General features: G+C 46.0%; 1 protein-coding gene across 1 annotated transcript in view; it reads left to right on the forward strand.

Moving 5' to 3' along the window:
• The window catches only part of thsd7ab (thrombospondin, type I, domain containing 7Ab), a 204,359-nt gene that overhangs the window by 150,228 nt on the left and 38,999 nt on the right, over positions 1-15,132 (forward strand). The window contains exons 20-21 of the mRNA XM_085803520.1: positions 12,906-13,021; positions 14,349-14,466. Of these exons, the coding sequence (XP_085659646.1) occupies positions 12,906-13,021; positions 14,349-14,466 (234 nt within the window). The remainder of the gene's footprint in view (positions 1-12,905; positions 13,022-14,348; positions 14,467-15,132) is intronic.

Below are 15,132 nucleotides of genomic sequence, written 5' to 3' on the forward strand. Positions count from 1 at the left end.
TATTATAGTGAACAATGGAACTGTGTATTTTTTTTCAGGTAAAACCTCTTTTAGGCCGTGAAAATAGGCCGTTTCTTTGGGTCTGTTCACAACACTGTATGTTGTAAATCTCTGGGCAGGGCTATTATGGGCTGGCGTTGCTAACGGGAGGAGTACAGAGAGTCTTCTACTGCAATTAAAGTACTTAGGGGCTATTTGTAGATCATACAGCCCCACTTTAAAAAAAATGATACTATCCCTTTAAAGTGTAACTACGTTATATACACACTTTTTTTCAGTCCATCAACTAGTCGGGGAAAAAGCCGGGTAACACTTTATTTTAAGGGGTCCTTGTTCCTGTGTATCTACTTAATTAATTACAGTGTAATTACCTATGTAACCGTATGTAATAACATGTACTTACATTGTAAATACATAGTGTATTTTGGTGTACTTACAGGTCCTTGTTACACTTGTAATAAGAAATGCCAAAGTGGCCTCTCTCTTTGCACAAGCATTTCTTATTACAAGTGTAACAAGGACCTGTAAGTACACCAAAATACACTATATATTTACAATGTAAGTACATGTTATTACATACGGTTACATAGGTAATTACACTGTAATTAATTAGGTTGATACACAGGAACAAGGACCCCTTAAAATAAAGTGTTACCAAAAGCCGTTTATCTGGAACTAACCAACTCAACACAGCGTTACGGAGCCTGCCTGTGCGGAGGGATACTGAGTGAGTTGGTTAGATCCAGATAAACGGGAGGTTAGGGTTATGGTGAGGGGGTTAGGGGAGCAAGTCCAAGTCATTTGACTTATTTGAGCATTTGATTTTAAGAATAAGGTATCGCAACAGTTACTTTTCCTGGTAATTAGTAGGGGTGTGCCAAAAAATCGATTCACATAAGAATTGCAATTCTCATTTAATACGATTCAGAATCGATATAAAATGTGCCAAAATCGATTTTAAAAAATAAAAAATGAAACAAATCTGCTGTCTGTTGGCTTCCATTTCCTTAGAATTTAAAAGGCAGCATATTTAACTGCACTATTTTTTTTAATAAGAGGCACTTTTAATTTTGTTACTTAAGTAATATGTGATATTGCTTTCATGCAACAGTTTCAACAATTCCATCTAAGCATGGATAAATGTTTAAAACTCCATAAATGTGAAAAAGACACTTTAGTCATTCTGTCTTCAAAGCAGACTGGAGTAGATCATGAGGATCCTTTGCACACCGATAGACTGAAGCAGAAATCATTAGGAATCAAATCGTTTTGAATTGAAAATCGATTTTGAATTGAATCGTAGCCCCAAAAATCAGAAGCGAATCGAATCGTGAGATAGTAAAAGATTCTCACCCCTAGTAATTACTGTAGTTACTTTTATAATGTAGTAATTCAGTTAATTTTTTGGGAAAGTTACTAGTAACTTTAACTAATCACTTTTGCAAAGTTACATGCCCAACACTGGTAAAAATAAACTTTATTTCTATAGCACCTTGTTAACGAGGTTACAAAGTGCCATACAGATAGAACAGATGAAGACACAAGGAGAAAACAGTGATAAGGACCCATCCACTGAAGATAAAACACAAGTAAAAGTAAGATCCTGTGGATAATGGTATTAAAACTGAGAAAAAGAATTACAATATAAAAGCCAACAATATAAAATAGGTGCACCACTGTGCAGGAGTTGAGCTGTGCTGGTGGAGCAGGAGTGTTAAACTGAAGCTCAGAGTGGCTCCTCTTCAGACTGAGACTCTTCATCTGCTTCTACAGCCGGACAAGGAATCAATAAGTGACTTATCTGTTGTTCTGGTTTCACCAGCCTCATCACTTTTGTTTCTTCAAGTAAGATAATAGCAAACCTTGCAAGGTTTTATCAGGCCCTGTGTTGTGTAATGATGATGTAATGTTAATGAGGCTCACAGCTGCTGCTCACAGAGCTCCTCTGTGATCACAGGCCCGTTCTTTTGTTTGCTGGTTGTTTTTCAGTTTAGCTCCACTTCTCAAGGGAAAGTTCAATAGATGCACTTTTTTTTTTTGTTATCAAAGCATCAGTCCACAGAGAAATACACACCGCCTGGATTCAGACACCCAGCCTTAAGATAAGCCACCAGGACTTCCTGTAATGCTGTGATGTCACAAAAAAACTGTCACCAAGCCCCGCCCACGAGGACCCACCATCCAACTTTGGTTTCTCTGAGGGTTTTACCTTAAATCTGCTCCGATGTTATTGTATCACTGAGAAAATCAGAAGAGAGGCTCAGAGCGTCCTCATTTCTGATTGGCCGACATCGACCTGTTGTTACCAGAGCTTCACAGAGAGGCTGGGAGAGGAGATGGAAAACTAAACTGGTTCTAGAAAAACAAATATATCTTCTTATGAACCAACTCTTCAAATAAGCCCAACTAAGAACCAGCAGAACATGAGGCTGCCGGCCTCTGAGGGTTAAATGTCGTCAGCAGCTTCTCCGTGGAGACGACTGGGAACAGAAAAATACATTTTTGATTCACTTTAATCAGGAGGATTGGAGCGTGCTGGCTTCCCGAGCTCGGCTGTCTAATCTGCAGGATATCACACCTCCATGTCTGGTGTCACCAAGGTTACTCTATCACATTTCACTCTGGGAACTGTAACAAACTATTTCAATAGAAATAAACAAAAACAGAGATTGGCTGCGTTCCCACCGTTGACTTGTTGAAAATTTTATGTCTCCTGCTTCATATCCTCGCCCGCCCTCCTCTCTTCCCTTTTTGTGTTGATACACCGAGAGATGCGACATACAATCTCTACTGCTGGGTTCATAGTGGCACACTGGCTTCCCAAGGTGTGTACATAATATAGAAGCAGAGATTATTATTGGGTAAAGCACACTTTTAGTTTGTTTTTTTTCATTGTTGATGCAGAGACCATCCAAGCTGCTCCTTCCCTCAGTGTTTCTCTCCGTTTCTTGCCGCCTCTCTCTCTCTCTCTGACTGTCGCTCTTTCTTGTTGCAATCTCCCTATTTCCAGTCCCCAGAGTGCCACAAAGCTGCTCGGCAGAAGGAGACACAATTCCCAGAGTCGAGCTCGCAAACGAGCTCAGTGCAGCTAAAAACAGCCACTCATCTCTGTCGACGGAGAGGGCACACTTCATCAGCCATACCTCAGCTCAGCCGCCCCCATGTCACCCAGGGTTGTTTAAAAAAACAATATATGCACCGTGGTGTTAGAAGCGTTTTCACCCTCAGTCTGGAATAAAACCTTTCTTTTACTCCATGTACAGCTCTGGAAGAAATAAAGAGACCACTCCAAAATGTTCTTAGCTTCTCTACATGTCTGGCAGCTGGCAGTCTATTGAACTCCAACACAAGCACACCTCACTCTACTTAGCTGATCACCTGAACCAAACCATATTTAATGAGGAAGAAAGACTATAAATAAATGAAAAAAAAAAACACTGCTGCGATAAAAAATTGGGATTTATTCCACCAATTTTGATTTTTTTTTTTTTTAAGTATATTTTTTGGCTTTTCATGCCTTTATTAGATGGGACAGTTGAGAGTGTGACAGGAAATGGGAGGCAGAGAATGACACGCAGGATCTAAATCTTCTAAACTCTTCCTAAGTTTAAAAAGTAGTGTTGTGTTGTTTTAAAATGAATAGGAACTTGTTTTCTTTGCATTATACAAGGTCTGAAAACACCAGAATTGTTTTTGTTATTTTGACCTGTTGCCATTTTCTGCAAATAAGTGCTCTAAATGACAATATTTTTGTTTCCAATTTGGGAGAAATTTTGTCAGTAGGTTATAGAATGAAACAAAAGTGTTCATTTTACTCAAACACATAGCTATGAATAGTAAAACCAGAGGAACTGATCATTTTGAAGTGGTCTCTTAATTTTTTCCAGAGTAGATTTTTTTAGGGGGCGAGGGGGGGCAAGGTTCAGCCTCTCACATCTCAGAGCTTTATTGAGGAAAACTTGGAGTGATGTTGCTTTTAAATCCTGGAGGAAACTTAAGTCTGACCGCCTGCCCACACAGCTCACTAATGATGGCAGCATAAAAGGCTGCTGATGGCAGCCACAGTTATTGGATTTAAGTGAGCAGTTTTAAACCTCCGATGACCTCCCCGCTGACGGAGTAATCATCTGATATTGACAGTGATCTTTGTCAGCCAGAAGCTGTTCAAGAGTCGGACTCCAAAGAGGCAACAAAGGAACACACAGGCTGATTATTTGAAGGCAGGAGGAGAGGAGAGGACGATGTCACACAAGGTAATGAGCCCAAGTCAAACCTTACAGTCCAGGAAGCAGAGGGCAGGCTGGCCGTAGTGCTGAGTCATCCGGGCTGGTTTCCGCGGTTCATTGGTATGCGTGACAGGTCCGGTCCTGAAACATCTATCCAGATCCAGCGCGGCGAGGTAATGAAGAGTTTGTTTATGTCAGCACAGCAGCTGATAATTAATTTAATAGAGTCACAGGGTGTCAATGCGCCTCATCAAAAAACCTACAAACTAATTGATATTTTTGCGTTGGAAATCTGGTCATGTACATCAGAGTCCAACCTGGGATGGCGACAACACAAAGGCAGTCGCAGCAGCTCATGCACAACACACAAAAAAACTCTCTGATGACTTTGTGTGCAGCAGCAATGAATCTTGGGATAGGTCGGGGCCGTGTTTCTCGGGTGCTTTTGAATCTGCTCCGCTGTGACACAGTCTCTCTTCAAAAATGCAGCCGCCAAAGGATTCAGTCCCCATGCGCTGAAACGGGGCCAAGCTGTTGTACATCAGTGTAAAAAAGCTAAAGCTAAACAAGTGTTTCAGTAACAGGACTGTGTGTTTCTGTGTTCACTCTTAAAGAGCTCAGACAGCACACTTTTCTCATTGTCTGAGGGTTTATTCATTCTACAAGCATCTGAACGCGTGTGAACAGCCTCTCCTCGTGTCTGGTGACTTGTCCTCCACTGAGAATAACATCCAGCTACACAGGAGCAACACCAGGGGAATGCTCTTCTCTTGTTCCTCCAGTACACTGCTCTCCTCCTCTCCTCCTCTGCTCCTCCTCCCTGCTCCCGTCGATACCTCGGCTGCCTCCAGCTCTGCCTGCACCCTGGGCAGTGGTATGAACTGCATCAATATTTGCTGTGCTATGTAAAGTTATGAGCTGTGGAAGCTGGCGGAGAACACTGTTCATGTGAGGGTTTATAACATAATACTATAAAATGTGGATGGAGATTTAACAGCTATTCGACTGATGAAGGATGAAAACCTTTTAAGATATTCTTACAGTTCACCTTGATTTTTTATTTTTTTTTAGATCATACTTTTTTTTATTGTTTCCTTTTAAAGCAATGAAAAATCAAATGATAATTACAAGCATTGTGCACATCTGACATCGATATCATATAAAAAAAAATTGCATAAAAATATTATGGAAGAGATATTCAACCCTTGGTCGTAAAAAAGCAAAAGTAGGTGAACCAGGAACAGAAAAGTTCACTGTGTGTGTTCATGTACAGTACAAACATTTCTCCATGAATAATAGATGTCACTGGAGTGTTTATACACCTGTTTTATTTAGTCTTTATAGGTGCATGTAACATTAGCCAGAATAAGACTTAGAACTTGGCTGTGAGTCAAACTTCCTAACATTTTAGGTCTAAAAGAAGGAATCTGAAGATTTTCAGTTTAATCGCTCCCGCTGTTTTGCGGTAGTTGCGTCTGTCCCCGCATCGCCACGGCAGCAATGATTGGGAGCAGATGCAAGTTCCGCTGCTTAGGCTGTTTACATCCCTCAAAACCACAATCTTTTTCCACAGACAGCGTCAGATGGCTACTCAAACATGCACCGAGAAGTTTATTTACTTCAAGCAAGCCGACATGTTTGTAAAACTAGATCTAATTCAAAGTCTCCCGGAGTCTCGTGCGAGACCCAAGTTGACGCGCTCGGTGTGTTCAGGTGCAGTGGGAGCTCCCGTTTGTGTCATAAACACAGGAATATCAACTCTTGACTTACTTCAGGTGTACATTTTTTTCCACAGACAGCGTCATGTGGCTACTCAAACATGCGCAGAGAAGTTCTTTTTACTTAAAGCAAGTAAAGAGTTGATATTCCTGTGTTTATGACACAAACGGGAGCTTTCCCACTGCACCTGAACACACCGAGCACGGCAACTGGGTCTCGCACGAGACTCCGGGAGACTTTGAATTAGATCTAGTTTTACAAACATGTCGGCTTGCTTGAAGTAAATAAACTTCTCGGTGCATGTTTGAGTCGCCATCTGACGCTGTCTGTGGAAAAAAATTGCGGCTTTGAGGGCTGGAAACAGCCTAAGCACTCCCATTCATTGCTGCCATGGCGATGCGGGGACGGACACAACTACCGCAAAACATCCATCCATCCATCCATTGTCCGCCGCATTATCCGAGTCCGGGTCGCGGGGGCAGCAGTCGGAGCAGGGAACCCCAGACTTCCCTCTCCCCTGACACTTCCTCCAGCTCTTCCGGGGGGACCCCAAGGCGTTCCCAGGCCAGCCGAGTGACGTAGTCACTCCAGCGTGTCCTGGGTCTTCCTCGGGGCCTCCTCCCGGTGGGACATGCCCGGAACACCTCACGAGGGAGGCGTCCAGGGGGCATCCTATACAGGTGCCCGAGCCACCTCAGCTGGCTCCTCTCGATGTGGAGGAGCAGCGGCTCTACTCCGAGCTCCTCCCGGGTGACAGAGCTCCTCACCCTATCTCTAAGGGAGTGCCCCGCCACCCTGCGGAGGAAACTCATTTCGGCCGCTTGTATCCGGGATCCAGTTCTTTCGGTCATGACCCAGAGTTCATGACCATAGGTGAGGGTGGGAACGTAGATCGACCGGTAAATCGAGAGCTTTGCCTTTCGGCTCAGCTCCTTCTTCACCACGACGGACCGATACAATGACCGCATTACTGCGGCCGCCGCACTGATCCGCCTGTCGATCTCGCGCTCCATCCTCCCCTCACTCGTGAACAAGACCCCAAGATACTTAAACTCCTCCACCTGAGGCAGGAACTCTCCCCCGACCTGGAGGGTGCAAGCCACCTTTTTCCGGTCGAGAACCATGGCCTCGGACTTAGAGGTGCTGATTCTCATCCCAGCTGCTTCACACTCGGCTGCAAACCGCCCCAGTGCATGCTGAAGGTCCTGGCTCGAGGGAGCCAACAAGACCACATCATCTGCAAAAAGCAGAGATGAAATCAAGTGGCTCCCGAACCGTACCCCCTCCGGCACTTGGCTGCGCCTAGAAATTCTGTCCATAAAAATAATGAACAGAACCGGTGACAAAGGGCAGCCCTGCCGGAGTCCAACACGCACCGGGAACAGATCTGACTTACTGCCGGTAGGGCTGCCACAAACGATTATTTTGATAGTCGACTAGTCACCGACTATTTTTTTCGATTAGTCGACTAATCGGATCATACGTAAATTGAATGTAAAACATACAGCTTATCGCACCAGCATGCAGCTGCTCTTATATACCATCATAGCTTTCAGCTTGAAGTGTTTAAGGTATATGCTAACTAAAAATAAAGACAATTAAGATGATAGTTCATTAAACTTTTAATGAAATATGCAATTTTAACTGTAGCATAAAGTGCAAACAGCTGAGTAAAATAAGGATAAGGCACTGGCCTAAACAACACCAAAATAAATACTTGAAGGTTTTTTGTCTTTCCTTCATTTGTCTCTGGCATTAAACATAGCTACATTTAAATAAAATGAGGTGGACACCTGAAACTAAGGAATTGTTCACAATAATAAAGTTTTGGTAGGCCTATCAATCAAATATAACTTGTGCTCATTGTCAATAATAGGAGTCGTTCTGTTAAAAAAAAATCAATAGTTTATAAGACAATCGTCTTGTCTGAAAATTTTTTTTGCTGTCACAGAAGGAGAAACATAGAAAGACTCCACCAGAAAGTTCTGTGTGAAACTGTCAAATGAAAACAAGTGAAACTGAGCTGCAGCTCAAACTCTGCAAGGTGCAGACTGTGATGAGAAGCTACCGGAAAATATTGACGTAGATTTACGCCGGGAGAGAAGACTTGCTCGTTAAGATGAGCGCTCATTACGTGACCAGGACGCTGTGACCAGACGCGGTAACATTCCAATATTCTCCAACACCGAGTCTCAAAGTCCGCGATTTTATTTTTAAATGACGAACGGCTGTTTTTCAGTCCATGATTTAAAACGATGGAGCGGCGGTACCTCTCCTAGTAGCTACCGCTTCTCATTTAAAATGACAGAGAGAGAGAGAGAGAGAGAGAGAGGGAGGGAGAGAGAGGGAGAGGAGCGGTGGCGGCGGCGGCGGCGGGGGGGCGGGCGGGGGTTTACACCGGTGCCGCTTGATGAGTGACAAAACAGGTAGAGAGAGAAAAGAGAGAGACCACCTGTAAACTCACCTTGAGTGAGTGAGTGCACGTGTGTATGTGTGGTGGGCGGCTGCAGCGGTGGGTGCGTGTGTGGAAGGTGCCCCAGCAGTTTTGAGAGAAAAACAAAGTTTAAAAAAAAGAAAAGAAACAACGCATCGACTATTAAATTAGTTGTCGACGATTTTAATAGTCGACGTAGTCGTGACTAGTCGACTAATCGTGGCAGCCCTAACTGCCGGCAATGCGAACCAAGCTCCTGCTCCGGTCATACAGGGACCGTACAGCCCTCAGCAGAGGGCCTCCGACCCCATACTCTCGGAGCACCTCCCACAGGATGCCACGTGGGACACGGTCGAAAGCCTTCTCCAAGTCCACAAAACACATGTGGACTGGTTGGGCAAACTCCCATGCGCCCTCGAGCACCCTGCGGAGGGTGTAGAGCTGGTCCAGCGTTCCACGGCCAGGGCGAAAACCGCATTGTTCCTCCTGAATCCGAGGTTCGACTATCGGCCGAATTCTCCTCTCCAGCACCCTGGAATAGACTTTCCCCGGGAGGCTGAGGAGTGTGATCCCCCGGTAGTTGGAACACACCCTCCGGTCCCCCTTTTTGAAGAGAGGGACCACCACCCCGGTCTGCCAGTCCAGAGGCACTGTCCCCGACCGCCACACCCTCCGGTCCCCCTTTTTGAAGAGAGGGACCACCACCCCGGTCTGCCAGTCCAGAGGCACTGTCCCCGACCGCCACGCGATGCTGCAGAGGCGTGTCAGCCACGACAGCCCTGCAACATCCAGAGACTTGAGGTACTCAGGGCGGATCTCATCCACCCCCGGTGCCTTGCCACTGAGGAGCTTCCGGACTACCTCAGTGACTTCAGCTTGGGTGATGAATGAATCAACCTCTGAATCCTCAGCCTCTGCTTCCTTGACGGAAGGAGTGTCAGTGGGATTGAGGAGATCCTCGAAGTATTCCTTCCACCGCCCGACGATATCCCCAGTCGAGGTCAACAGCTCCCCTCCTCCACTGTAAACAGTGTTGGCGGAGCACTGCTTCCCCCTCCTGAGGCGCCGAATGGTTTGCCAGAATTTCCTCGAGGCTGACCGGTAGTCCTCCTCCATGGCCTCCCCGAACTTTTCCCAGACCCGAGTTTTTGCTTCCGTGACCGCCCGGGCTGCCGTCCGCTTGGCCTGCCGGTACCCGTCAGCTGCCTTGGGGGTCCCCCGAGCTAGCCAGGCTCGGTAGGACTCCTTCTTCAGCTTGACGGCATCCCTTACTTCCGGTGTCCACCACTGGGTTCGGGGATTGCCGCCGCGACAGGCGCCGGAGACCTTACGGCCACAGCTCTGGACGGCCGCGTCAACAATGGAAGTGGAGAACATGGTCCATTCAGACTCAATGTCTCCAGCCTCCCTCGGAATCTGGTCAAAGCTCTCCCGGAGGTGGGAGTTGAAGACCTCCCTGACAGGGGATTCTGCCAGACGTTCCCAGCAGACCCTCACGATACGCTTGGGTCTTCCAGGTCTGACCAGCTTCCTCCCCTGCCAGCGGATCCAACTCACCACCAGGTGGTGATCAGTTGACAGCTCAGCCCCTCTCTTCACCCGAGTGTCCAAGACATACGGCCGGAGGTCAGATGACACGACTACAAAGTCGATCATTGACCTCCGTCCTAGGGTGTCCTGGTGCCACGTGCACTGATGGACACCCTTATGCTCGAACATGGTGTTCGTTATGGACAGACTGTGGCTAGCACAGAAGTCCACTAACAAAACACCGCTCGGGTTCAGATCAGGGAGGCCGTTCCTCCCAATCACACCTCTCCAGGTAACACTGTCGCTGCCCACGTGAGCGTTGAAGTCCCCCAACAGAACGATGGAGTCCCCAGTTGGGGCACTTTCCAGCACCCCTCCCAGGGCCTCCAGGAAGGCCGGGTACTCTGCACTGCCGTTCGGCCCGTAGGCCGAAACGACAGTGAGAGACCTATCCCCGACCCAAAGGCGCAGGGAAACGACCCTCTCGTTAAGTGGGGAGAACTCCAACACATGGCGGCTGAGCTGGGGAGCTATGAGCAAGCCCACACCAGCTCGCCGCCTCTCACCATGGGCAACTCCAGAGTGGAAGAGAGTCCAACCTCTCTCAAGGAGTTGGGTTCCAGAGCCCAGGCTGTGCGTGGAGGTGAGCCCGACTATCTCTAGTCGATACCTCTCAGCCTCCCGCACGAGCTCAGGCTCTTTCCCCCCCAGCGAGGTGACATTCCATGTCCCTAAAGCCAGAGTCGTTGTCCGGGGATTGGGTCGCCGGGGCCCCCGCCCACGGCTGCCACCCAAATCACACGGCACCTGCCCCTTATGAACCCTCCCGCGGGTGGTGGGCCTACGGGAGGGCGGGCCCACGTCGCTCGTTCGGGCTACGCCCGGCCGGGTCCCGTGGGCCAAGACCCGGCCACCAGACGCTCGCCTGCGAGCCCCGACCCCAGGCCTGGCTCCAGGGTGGGGCCCCGGTAACGCCAGTCCGGGCGACGTACACTTCCTCGATGTTTTCATTTTCATAGGGGCTTGGAACCGCTCTTAGTCTGACCCGTCACCTAGGACCTGTTTGCCTTGGGAGACCCTACCAGGGGCATTAAGCCCCGGACAACATAGCTCCTAGGATCATTCGGGTGCTCAAACCCCTCCACCACGGTAAGGTGGCGGTTCAAGGAGGGGTACCGGTACTACCGCAAAACAGGAGACATTAAACTGAAAATCTTCAGATTCCTTCTTTTAGACCTAAAATGTTAGGAAAATACAGCCCCGAGTTGAATTTGCCCGGAATTGTCCTTTAAGCTGCGATGATCAATATTTTCACATTAACAGTGGATCTAATAGCTACATGGTCAATTAAAGTGCTGATCCCTCAGAGACGTATCAGTCAACGCTGTGGTTTGCTGCAGCAGCAGCAGCAGCAGCAGCAGTAGTAGCAGCAGCAGTAGTAGCAGCAGCAGCAGCAGCAGCAGCATGTTGTTCAGGCTCATTCTCCTCCAGCCTGAAGCCTTAATGTTGATGTTTCCTGTCAGTGTGGTTTTCAGATGGAGCATGTAGCTGCTCAACAACCGGCCCAGTAACAAGAAGAGGACACACACACTCCGTTAGCATCTAGCTGCCTCACATAAAGAGCATTTAGCAGCTAATCAAGACCCGGATTTCCCTCAGGGGTCGGTAGAGACCAAAAACAGAGTAAATATTGGACTTACATTCATCAGATGGGCACAAACTCCACTTCAAATGAATGCTAATGTCGCCCTGTCTCTATTGGACCTGTAAACAAATGACTAACACTTTAACCCATATTGATTTTTTTCTGCCTCAGTGAAAGACATTCTTCTTTAACGTCGAGAGTTGTTAGTCCTGTGAATAATCACAGATGTGGTTTGATAAATCAAATCTGGACCCTGAGGACTTGTCCTGCTTCATAAACCGGCAGACCGGCAGACACAGGGATGAGCCTTTGGTGTCTCATGTGACAGCCTCACACTCACACAAGTGACAATAATACCTTCAATCCCCCCGATCTAAAATGTACAGTAGCTACATGCTCCTTCTCCTGGAGGTTTTAATCTCAAATAATACAACTAATCTTGGATTTAGCTGCACGGAGACTCATCTGGAATTGAAAAGCAAAAACAGTCAAGTTGTTCTGGTGGAATGAATAAATAAGACGCGCGCGAGGAGAGCCAGCAGCGGCGACACGCTCTTATGCCGACACATTTAAAGAGAGAGCAGAGAAGTGTTCAAACAGCGTTGCCATTTTAACTGTCACTTTTCAGACCTGAGGAGAATTTGCATTCCGACTTGCAATTTACTTAAGACTTGACTTTAGACACGTCTCAAATGACTTGAGATCTGATTTGGACTTGGCCCCCGAAAGACTTCAAAAACAGCTCTGATGTCGGCTTTGATGGGAAATGAGCTTTTCCTGGAGTTGCACTGATGAAGTTCAGAGCAAGTGTTCCAGCGATGACAGCGTGGCTGGATCTTCTGTGACATTTATTTTTGAGTGATTATCTGCAGAAAGTCGATGGAATTAGAGATGGAAAGTAGATGCTAATTGTTGACTGCATATTTATCCCAGCCTATCATTATGTGGAGATGTTCATTATTCAGCGGGTGAGAGTTGACAGGGCTCAAAAAGCCCCGAGCACAGCCAGCCAACAACAACCCCCCCCTCCCCCTCAGTGTGACTTTGGTTGACAGTCTCTGGACTGCTCCTGACATGAAGGAATCAAATTCAGAAAATGCATTGACTTAATGATGCTCAGGGGCCGGAGCCACAACACTGCGGTTGCATCACTGTGTAGTAATCCTTTATAAACAATATTACACACGCTGTGTGGCGGGGGATTGCCTGTGTTGTTGCTGCTTCAGCCTGGCACTAACAGATCCCCGTAGTGTCGGATCAAGCTCTCGGAGTTAACTTTATTTTGGCAGCTGCACGACATGAGCATTATCTGCCAGAAATGTAAATGTGCCTTGGTTTTGTTTCTCCTCAGACTGGAGCACATGTCAGCTGAGCCCTAACGCCGTGTGTGGGAGCGGCATCAAGACGCGGATGCTGGACTGCGTCCGCAGCGACGGCAAATCAGTGGATATCAAGTTCTGTGAGGAGGTGAGAGCTGCAGGAAATCCTCAGGTGTCTCGTTTGGTGCTTTTTGTTTCCTAGGCCGTTTAGTTTTTTATTACTGGCTCCCTTTGACACACGCACATATATTTTCCTAATGACATAATCACATCAGTCATTACAGTGTATTATTGTACCCTTCCAGTGCTATTAGACCCACAGCTACATGAAATATTCAGACATTCCTGTGCAGAGATTGTTGTCGTAGCTTCAGGCAGAGTGTTTTATTCATTCATAATGTGTCTGGGCTCCTGTAATTGTAGCCGGCGGGCTGTGGCAGAGCGTCCCCACAGCTATTTAACCCTTGGCCCACTTCATCATCTGGCTCATTCACAAAAACACAGTGTCAGGATGGCATTCACAGCAGCTTCCATATTCCAACTCTGCCGGCCAGATGCCGCTCAGCTCAGAGTTTTACCCCCCCCCTGCCAGAGCGAGGGCTTCTGGGAATTGTAGTTCTGAGAGGTCAAGCTGCTGCCTTGCAGTGTTTGTTGCCACCACTGTTCATCAGAGACGTCAGTGACTCCATCACGTGTCATGAATTTTACACTCTTGGTGTGGGTTGTCCAACAAAACCCGTCCAAGTCAGCTGCAGTTTATGGCTGATGCCCGTTCCAAAAGAAGTTTGTCTTTTTGAACAACAGTAGTTACTCTTTAAGATTTATTCAACAAAATACAAAAAAGCATACATACCCCAGATCCACTACTAATGTAAACTGTAGATATCGTCCCTGACACATCTGAACATGGTCAGAAGACTGTGAGGCTCCCCTGGCTCTCTGGCCATCCAAACATTAACTCCCATAGTTACCATGCATCAGACCAAATGCCCTTAAAGCTACAGACTCCGTTTTTCTTTTCTTTTTTTATCAATCGCTTGGTAAGAAATAATGACATTATAAAACATGAAATATCTGACATACCATTATTGTGTGTAGATTATTATAGCTCAAAAAATAATTATATATATAAAATGATATATATACATGGTAACCCCTTATAATAAGTACACACTATTAAGCATTAGTTAAGCTTTAAATACTGAATTCATCATTTATAACACATTAATACTCATTAGTATGTAGTTTATAAACACAGTTAAAAATGTTTTACTAAACATTTTTAACTGTGTTTACTCTGTGTACTTATTATAAAATGTTACCATATATATCATAATCACTTAATAATTTTAGATGCAGTTAAATCATGAAATTAATTTCAAATCCAAAATGTAATAAATCATGAACTGAAATGACTATGAAGTACATAAATAATGCGTTTGGCACTTACATTTGTTTTTCTGATTGTGCTGCAGCTGAATTTGGAGAAGAAGTGGCAGATGATCATCTCCTGCGTGGTGGAGTGTCCCGTCAACTGTCAGCTGTCAGAGTGGTCGTCCTGGTCGGACTGTTCTCAGACCTGCGGGCTGGACGGTAAGACACAAGAAACCTGCTCACGTAGCGACTTCCTGTCTCACTGGCAGCAGGAAGAAACTCTGTGACCCTTCACCAACACAACACCAGTTCACCTCTTCATGGAGCAAGCAGCATCCTGAAATGATGACCAGACTGAAATCCAGTTTACTGCTCTTTTTATGTACAATAATGAGATCAAATAGCAGTAGAAGCAAAAGAAAAGCGAGGAGGAGAAAAAAACAGCACTTAGGATAAAAACATCTTTACATTAAAGCTCATCTATAAATGTTTTTTTAAGATATGAGATAAAAGATGAAGCCGAACCGGTCGGAGCTTGATCCCTTCACAGTGTTGATGGCAAATGGCCAAACAGCATCTACTTCTAATCTTGAAAGTGTGACAGACCAAGACATCCAGTGATCCAGCTACAACCTCAGTACAAACCTCACTTACTGAAGTTCTGAATATGTCAGGATGAACTCTAGGGAAATATGTATAAAGTTGCTTCTACAACAGCAAGATTATTTCTATTTGATAAAAACTGTCTGCCTTAAACACTTTCTCTGAGAGTTTTCAACAACTTTAACTAAAAGGATAAAATAGTGGGAGACTTTATATCAAGGGTTTGAACATGTCAGATACATCTGTTGTATTGTGTCATTTCACCACCATTAAACAAGCCAG

Source organism: Trachurus japonicus, chromosome 16 (assembly GCF_045865225.1).
Source record: "Trachurus japonicus isolate A0001 chromosome 16, Traja_1.0".
NCBI classification, from domain to species: Eukaryota; Metazoa; Chordata; class Actinopteri; order Carangiformes; family Carangidae; genus Trachurus; species Trachurus japonicus.